General features: G+C 55.5%; 2 protein-coding genes across 5 annotated transcripts; both read left to right on the top strand.

The window, feature by feature from the left end:
- The first annotated feature begins 1,413 nt into the window (after positions 1–1,413).
- Positions 1,414–5,806, top strand: MYL6B (myosin light chain 6B). Of its 3 annotated transcripts, XR_009543451.1 has the most exons (10): positions 1,415–1,646; positions 2,361–2,388; positions 2,601–2,744; positions 2,974–3,147; positions 3,677–3,754; positions 4,084–4,566; positions 4,837–4,864; positions 5,048–5,067; positions 5,229–5,331; positions 5,721–5,806. XR_009543451.1 is itself a non-coding variant. In XM_060165900.1 (7 exons), exons 1-6 carry the CDS (start codon positions 1,458–1,460, stop codon positions 3,935–3,937), a joined length of 642 nt encoding a protein of 213 aa, XP_060021883.1. In that variant the 5' UTR covers positions 1,416–1,457; the 3' UTR covers positions 3,938–3,946; positions 4,084–4,190. The 3 variants fall into 3 exon arrangements, 1 of the variants encoding a protein (XP_060021883.1); XR_009543452.1 differs by lacking the exon at positions 5,048–5,067 and having other exon boundaries at positions 1,414–1,646; XM_060165900.1 differs by lacking the exons at positions 4,837–4,864; positions 5,048–5,067; positions 5,229–5,331; positions 5,721–5,806 and adding an exon at positions 3,909–3,946 and having other exon boundaries at positions 1,416–1,646; positions 4,084–4,190.
- Positions 4,456–7,668, top strand: MYL6 (myosin light chain 6). 2 transcript variants are annotated; one of them, XM_060165901.1, is made up of 7 exons: positions 4,456–4,566; positions 4,837–4,864; positions 5,721–5,864; positions 6,070–6,243; positions 6,341–6,418; positions 6,729–6,773; positions 7,477–7,668. In XM_060165901.1, exons 1-6 carry the CDS (start codon positions 4,564–4,566, stop codon positions 6,755–6,757), a joined length of 456 nt encoding a protein of 151 aa, XP_060021884.1. In that variant the 5' UTR covers positions 4,456–4,563; the 3' UTR covers positions 6,758–6,773; positions 7,477–7,668. The 2 variants fall into 2 exon arrangements, with proteins under 2 accessions (XP_060021884.1, XP_060021885.1); XM_060165902.1 differs by lacking the exon at positions 6,729–6,773.
- The last annotated feature ends 410 nt before the right edge of the window (positions 7,669–8,078 follow it).

Below are 8,078 nucleotides of genomic sequence, written 5' to 3'. Positions count from 1 at the left end.
CCCTGCTATGTAGGGCGGCGTTTCCCGTGAGCCCGCGGGCGCGCGAGGACTACGACTCCCGGCATGCTCAGAGGCCACGGGAATTAACCCTTCAGGGCCCGCGGATGCCCTGCGCCCCGCCTCCGCCCCTTACCTGGACCCCGCAGGGTGAGTTTTGGGGCGCTGGGGAGGGACTCTTTCCTTTATTTAAGGCTTAGGGGTGTGTGTGATGTACTCCCGGCTGGAGGAATGATTCTGACTTTCCTAAAATGAGACAATTTGCAGTAATGACATTCAAATTCTTTATTTGCGAGTGGGAGACCCAGCATCAACTCTCTGAATCCCAGGGCCTAAGAGGTATCACTACTATCTTCCTCAGAATGCTATCTAAATCGTCTCCTTCTTTACCCGCAGAACAAAAGTAACCAGCAACCCATCCCCTCTTCCGTACTCCCCCCATCGACTTTCACCCTTCCCCAGCGCCCCAGCAAGGTTTGTAACCTGGCTACTGAGTCAGGGTTTTATTATCCCTCCGGTTGGGTGTGAGTACTCATGGAGCCCAGGGGACCTCTCGCATCCTTTTGGATTAGAGATTTTAGAAATTAGGCCCTTTGCCTCTCAGAGCCTGCCCTTCCCCCCAGGTGCCACCACGGAGTCCCTGCAGGTTCAGCAGGCACCCTACCTTTGTCTGACTTGAATGACCATAAGCTTGTGGACAAGGTTCGTTCCTTGATCCTTGCCTTCATCCCCACCTCTAAAACAACACTGGACACAGGGTACAATGCGGGGGGTGGGGGTCACACTCTTCTGTTGCTATTCTTTCTCTATATTGTGCAAAGTTCCAGTTCTGGGCTGGGAGGGAGGGGGTTAGGGACTTGAGGTATTAAGGATTATTAGGCTGTGGGGCCAACTACCCTGCTCCTCATCCATGGTAAGAGGGAAATGGAAGGGCTGGTTGTTTCCTTCTCCTTTCACTACTCCCAGATTCCACTTGAACAATCCCAGTTCACAAGGCCCCCATCCCTGCCTCAGCCTTCAGGAGTCTAAAGCTGCTAGGAAAAAGGGCTATTCTGAGTCAGGCGGTTGGGGGCCTGAAATGCCTGGATGCCCTTCTTTGCCTCACCCCTATTTCAGTGTTTGTCACTGGCAAGCATCCTATCCTCACCCTGGAGGTTAACTCCCCCATTCGGGGCAGTCTCTGGCCTCCTCCTCCTCCTCCTCCCCCCCAAAGCGGCCATTGTTCTGGTCAGCATTTGGTGCGGGGTGGACAGAAGGGAGAAGACCTTGGGGCAGGAGTCCTGAACTGTAGGAGGCCAGGGGAGTGAGGGCAGGCCGTCATATCTCTCCTCTATCTCACCCTCCCCACAGCCAACTGGCTCCCTGCCCCTGCCCCCGCCCCTTGACATCCCAGACTCCCTGGCTATTTAAACAGAGATGGGTGCCCCCATCAGCACACTGTCCTTTGGCCACCGGACATCATGCCTCCCAAGAAGGATGTTCCCGTGAAGAAACCAGCAGGACCCTCTATCCCCAAGCCTGCTGCCAAGCCAGCAGCAGGGGCCCCTCCAGCCAAGACCAAGGCTGAGCCAGTGCCAGCACCAGTGCCAGCTGTCCTTCCAACCCCTGGGAAAACCCAGGAGCCCCCCATCGATCTCTCCAAAGTGGTGGTGAGTCCCTGGAAAATGAGAAAAGAGTTTGGAGGGGGTGGTACAAGGGTGGGATACAGCCTCGGGGACTAGGGGTATCTAGAAGGTAGGGAATCGGTAAGCACTGGATAACAGTGGCGCTTTCTCTTAGTACCCCATTTGGAAGCATCCAGGCTTATGACTCTGCTGTTGTCTTTGTTGTCACGTGTGTGTATGTACACACCCACACCCCCCCACCTTCTCACCGACCCTCCTGCTGGAGGCAGGGCCTGTAAGATGGGGAACATCTGGGTTCTGAGGACAGTTTCAAGGTGAAGGGAGGGAGCTGCTGCCTGTGCCTGGCTGACTATTCAACACTAAAGGCCACAGCTCTGAACCCCAGGAGGAAAGGCTGAAGAGGACAGACTTGTTAGACAATCACAGCTGGGGGCCAGGGGTAAATTTAGCTTTTGTTCAGCCCCCAGTTATGTGAGGGATGCAGGGCTCAGGGCAGTAGAGGGAGGGGAACAGGTGGCATGGGATTAACCCCGTTCCCTGGAAACCCTCCCCCCAATAATTCCTCCTCTTGGGATTCTCCCAAGGTCTGGAGCTGGGAATGGGACTGAGGTGGCTGGGCTCCCAGCCTGGTCCCTTTGGGCCCCTCCCCAGAAGTGGCTGCCAGTTGGTCGGGAGGAGTGTTGGAGAGGAATTGAATGAGCCCTGTCATCTCTCCTCACCTGCTCTTTTCTTCCACAGATCGAGTTTAACAAGGACCAGCTGGAGGGTGAGGCGAAGCCCCTGAGCCCACTGTCCATCCCAAGTCCCTCTTCAGATCCTCCTTCTATTCCCCTAACTCCATTCCTGACCTTGAAAACTCCCACACTAGTACTCTTTGTGTTCCCCGTTCTGCTCAGCTCAAGCACATAGTTTCTGAATCTCCTTTCTCCTGGTGGTGATGGGACCCCTTGTCAACACTGACCCCTCCTTATACTTCAGAGTTCAAGGAGGCCTTCGAGCTGTTTGACCGAGTAGGGGATGGAAAGATCCAGTACAGCCAGTGTGGGGATGTGATGAGGGCCCTGGGCCAGAACCCTACCAACGCCGAGGTGCTCAAGGTCCTGGGGAACCCCAAGAGTGATGGTGAGGGGACCTCTGGGACGATGCGGGTTTTCAGTTTGGTGGTGGAACCGAGGAATGTTGGTAAGGTGACAAAAAATGCTGAGGTGGGTCCCAGGACTTTAGAAACTGTCAGACGCAGGGGCAGAAAAGCATCGTGAATGTTGAAGGGATAAAACCCTTCATGGTGGGTATGGGAGCTGGGTCCTGGGTGACACTACAGTGACCTCTCCTTCACTTCTCTGATCTCCAGAGCTGAAGTCCCGGCGTGTGGACTTTGAGACTTTCCTGCCCATGCTCCAGGCAGTGGCCAAGAGCCGGGACCAAGGCACATACCAGGACTACCTGGAGGGGCTTCGGGTGTTTGACAAAGAGGCGAATGGCAAAGTCATGGGAGCAGAGCTCAGACATGTCCTCACCACCCTGGGTGAGGCAGGCACCAGAACTCCTGTGGGGCTGAGAGAAGGGGGTGAACTAAGGAGAAGCTTGGCTAAGTAGGCAGAGCCAGGGAGGGATTACTTTCCTGTAGATCATGGGCAGGAGACTGAGAAGGTCAGAGCCTTGGGGACAGTCTGAAGGTCTTACTCCTGTGGAGGCTAAAGTGTGTGGGCTGCAGATGCCTCCCAAAGGGCAGAGGAAAGGGGATGAGGTGGGAGATTTGAGTTTCGGTTTTGGAAGAGATGGTCGTACTCTATGATATGGTATGTCTCTTAATCCTCTGGAATTCAGTTTCCTTATCTGTCAAAACTTTCACCGGGTGTAACTGAGGTGAAACGGAAAGCAAGATTCAGGGACACGTTCAAGGCATGCTCATTACAGGGAGAGGATTCTCTTGGGGGACTGTTGCTGTGGGCAAGTCTCCAGGGTGGAAGAAGAGGAGGTACCACTCAGAAGAAAGAGGCCTAGGTTGATGAGGGAGGGAAGGCAGGGGCTAAAACGCCATGTCTGGGGCTCAGGAGAGAAGATGACTGAAGAGGAGGTGGAGGCAGTTCTGGCAGGACATGAGGACAGCAACGGCTGCATCAACTATGAAGGTGAGGGGCCAGAGGAGCAGAAGGGACAGGGGAAGCGGGGAGGCAGGAAGTTCGAGGTAGGTGGGTGGGGCACCCTGGGACCCATATTATCTAAAGTCAGATGGATTATCATCAGGCCAGCTTCTGCAGCCCCTCTTGCCTCCTCTCTCTGCAGCCTTTCTGAAGCACATCCTAAGCGTCTGAGCTCCACAGGTAGGGCCCTCCCACTTCGCCTTGAGAGGCAAGCGTCCTTCCCTTCCCTCAGCCAGGGTGGAAAAGCAGGGAAGTACGTCTGCATGTTCTGCTGCGCGAGAGCGCCAGGATTTGGCAACTTTCATGTTTTTCCACAGGTGCAGCGGAGTCGGATACTTCCCCCCTCCGGCCCCCCGCAGGCGAAAGCAAGTTCCTGCCACCAGGAGGCTATTGTTTCAAAATAAAGAGACGGTTCCTCCCTTGGTCTCCGACTCTTGCTTTCTTTATAGGTGGGGGAGGGAAGGAAGGAAAGGGAGGGCTCTCTTCTCCCCCCACCCCTCCCCAATCCGACAACCTCTGACTTTCTTGCTTCTCGGAGGAGCAGATTCCTCGGGCCCCACTCCACCGTCTTCTGTAGCTTCTGTGCCCCAGATAGGGCTGCTCAGGAGAAATGAACAGCAGTGGGTCCCGCCCACCTCATTACTAATATAGCAGCGTCATCTGCATAAACCCGGGCCAGGATTCCTATTGGCTGGGTCGGCTGGGGGTGACGTAATTGGGACGTACTAAGACTAGGGTTGGGCCCGGAACCGGAGCCATTACTGCAGGAAAAGGTCCCGCAGAGCTGAGCAGTCAAGATGGTGGGGCCCAGCGCTGGGAAGATGAGCGGGATTTGGGGCGAGAGGCGGGAAGCCGGGGATAGGGGGTGGGGAGAAGGCAAAAGGTAGGGGGTAAAGGAACCTGAGGGCCTTAAAGGTTGGAGGTGGGGTTGGAGTGTCGGGGATCCTGTCCTGCTGGGAAGCGGGTCCCCAGCATGGAACGGGAGTTTGTGGTTCAGAGTTCTTGGGACTGGGATAGAAGCTTGGGGGATTGGAGTTAAGATGCTGACCGCTCCCCTCTTCTCTGAGCAGTGTGACTTCACCGAGGACCAGACCGCAGGTAGGTAATCTGACCCCTATTGAGGTCATGCTTAGGGAGAGGGACACTCCCTCTAGCACCCTCCAGCCACCTGTCTTCTCTTCAGCACCCCCAGGGGAGTACTTCGTGGATTCCCTTCTCCCTCCTTCTGGATCTTCCATTTTCTTTTCTCACTCTTTCTTCCTCCCTTCCCTTGTACTCTAGATCTGAGCCCCAAGCACTGGGTGAGTTTTAGGTGGTGTGGGCATGTGAAACAACTTGGTCACTAATGCCTGTTGTGTGTGGGGCTTGGGGACTGTGTATTAAGCTGCCTGTGCTCCCCTGTTCCTTAGTTAGCTACTTCTGCCTCTTTTCTCCTTCTGTGATAACTTTCCCCCTCCCCCAGCTTGGAATCGTGAAGGCTGTAGACAGCAGTGACCTGTTACTTTGTGAAAATGGAACAGGGGAGTTTGCTGAGGATACTTCTTTGTAGCTGTACTCTCTGAAAGGTCTCTGTACTGGAGGGGTGGGAAGTGGCAGGCTGGGATGACCCCAGTCCCAGGCTGCTGCTCCCACTTCCTTATAAGGACAGGGCCCAGACAGGGCGGTGGCAAATCCCTGCCCTGAGTAGTGAGGTGAGGAGGCTGGGCAGGCTGCTGTAGGCGGAGGGTATGTAAATGGCTGGTACCTCTGCCAAGGGGAGGAAGGCCGGGTATTTATGTGGGACACCTGAGTCGGAGGAAGGGACGCTGGATCACTCTTAGAGGGTTTGGGTGCACAGCGGTATAAATATCTGGTTTCCTCAGCATGATCAAAGTGGAATGGGCCGCAGGGGCTGTAAGGGAGGGTTTGGGTCAACCCCCATGTGTCCAGTGCTGATGTTTATCTGAATCCTCAGAGTTCAAGGAGGCCTTCCAGCTGTTTGACCGAACAGGGGATGGCAAGATCCTGTACAGCCAGTGTGGGGACGTGATGAGGGCCCTGGGCCAGAACCCCACCAACGCCGAGGTGCTCAAGGTCCTGGGGAACCCCAAGAGTGATGGTGAGGGTCCTTAAGAATAACTGTGCAGTGTGGCAGTGGGTCTGCAGTCCTTAGCTGATGGCTTCGCTTTGTCTTCTTAGGCCCTGAACTCAAGCAGCTCTTGTCTAGCAAATCCCAGATAAGATTTCTCTTGCCTTGAGTGGGAACCACATAATCCCCAGTCCTGAGGATGCATGTGACTTTGCTTCCACCTCCTTTATGGCAGAGATGAACGTGAAGGTGCTGGACTTTGAGCACTTCCTGCCCATGCTGCAGACTGTGGCCAAGAACAAGGACCAGGGCACCTACGAGGACTACGTTGAAGGCCTTCGGGTGTTTGACAAGGAAGGGAACGGCACGGTCATGGGTGCTGAGATCCGGCATGTTCTCGTCACACTGGGTAAGGCTCTGCCCTTCCTTCTTGAGCTGAGGTGCCACCTGATAGACCTCATGTGTCACCCAATTCCAGAACGCTCACTCTTTCTTCCCCTCTGCAGGTGAGAAGATGACAGAGGAAGAAGTAGAGATGCTGGTGGCGGGGCATGAGGACAGCAATGGTTGTATCAACTATGAAGGTGAGGGACTAACTGGGGTCTCACGGAGGAAGCAGCCATACAGGGCAGGTCAAGTGCAGCATTTGGGGCTTTCCCTGTCCCTGGATTCAGGCTCCAAAAAGTGCCAACAGGCAAGGGGCAGGGCCCAGCCCAGCCCAGCCCAGGAGTGGGAGGCCAGGGGGGTATGACAGGAAAGGAAGGGCTTATGTGGCATGAAGGGTGGGAAAGGGATGGGAAGTAAAATAAATGGATGTCTAATCCCTCGCCGCCTGACCCCTTCACCCCATGTCTGTGTCTTGTCTTCACCATTAATGTCTCTTCCTTCCTGCAGCGTTTGTGAGGCATATCCTGTCGGGGTGACGGGCCCATGGGGCGGGTACGGCTCCTCCCAGCCCCTCTTCTCTAGTTGACCTCCCCAGTGTTTTTCTTCCCAGCCTTTGCTCTCTAGCCCCTGCCCTTCCCCTACTACCATCTGACTTCCTCCTGGCATGTGTCTGCATGGAGCTGACTGGGGAGGGGAGGGGTTCCTCAAAGAGGAAGACAGCCTGGGGGTGTGGTACCTCCTTCTCTCCTAGAATGGGCTGAGGTTTTGCTTCTTAGGGTGCTGGTGTCTGGGAACTCACACCAGCCTATCCCAGTCTTGCTTCATGGTCATCCCTTAGCCCGGGAGCACGGGCAGCTGGCAGCGGGGGGTGGGTTGCCTGTCCCACTGTGCTACTGTAGCTGAAGTCTCTTTCCCGTCCTTCTGCTGGGCAGCTCGGAGGTACCCTAACCCAAAACTCTGTCTTCTCCTCCCGCCAATGGCTGACAGTAGCTGTAGGTGTAGTTGAGAACTCTTCTGCCTCTGCTGTGTTCTTGCTGCTCAGGGTGGGGTGGGGAAATAACAGCTGGTGGGAGGGGAGCTGGGGGCCGAGAGGACTGGTCAGACTCAAGGTGGCCCCTCTGCAAACTGACCCCAAGGTTGGTTGCTGTGGGCACATTCCTTCTTGGGCTACCTTTGTGGTCTTGTGGTCTCCTGGCCCCTGGTGGACCCCTCCCCTTGGCCCTGCTCCCTGGATCACCCCCTCTCCTTTCCACAGAGCTCGTCCGCATGGTGCTGAATGGCTGAGGACGTTCCCAGTGTGCACGGAAACCACGCCTTCCCTGTGGGAGACTGTGTATGTAGCCCCAGAGGCCTCCTAGGTGCTCTTGTCACAGTAGTTTTCCCAGATTGTCTCTCTTGGATGATGTTTGCCTTCAGCATTCACCAAATAAACTTGCTCTCTGCCCTACATGCGGTTCTGCTTTCCTTCCTGAGCAGGGTGAAGGGGAGGACAGTCTGGGGTCAACGGACCAGAGGCTGGGGAAAGCCGGCCGGCAAAGGGCCTCTAGGAACCATCTTTGCCTGATTTAAGAAATGCTGGCCTTAGTTATTGATGCTACAAAGGCTACCCCTTGGGGATTAGGAAAGCCATAAATCCCTGTAGCACCAACGCTGGCCACCCTTGTGCCATCCCATATGGTGCTGAGTCCTCTCCTAGCCCTCCCCAGCACTGAAGGCCTTTTGTCGGGGAGCCCGGGGAGTGTTTATTGGCACGAAAGCCAGGCCATATTAGCACTGCCTGAGCCTGTCTCACGTCAGCAAGGCTAGGGGCCAACAGTAACAAGTAGCTGAGATGCCTGCCTTCTCCCCGCCTAATAA

Source organism: Lagenorhynchus albirostris, chromosome 11, assembly GCF_949774975.1.
Source record: "Lagenorhynchus albirostris chromosome 11, mLagAlb1.1, whole genome shotgun sequence".
Lineage (NCBI taxonomy): Eukaryota > Metazoa > Chordata > Mammalia > Artiodactyla > Delphinidae > Lagenorhynchus > Lagenorhynchus albirostris.
Note: the sequence above shows the minus strand (reverse complement) of the source record. Positions and strands in the feature narration are given on the sequence as shown.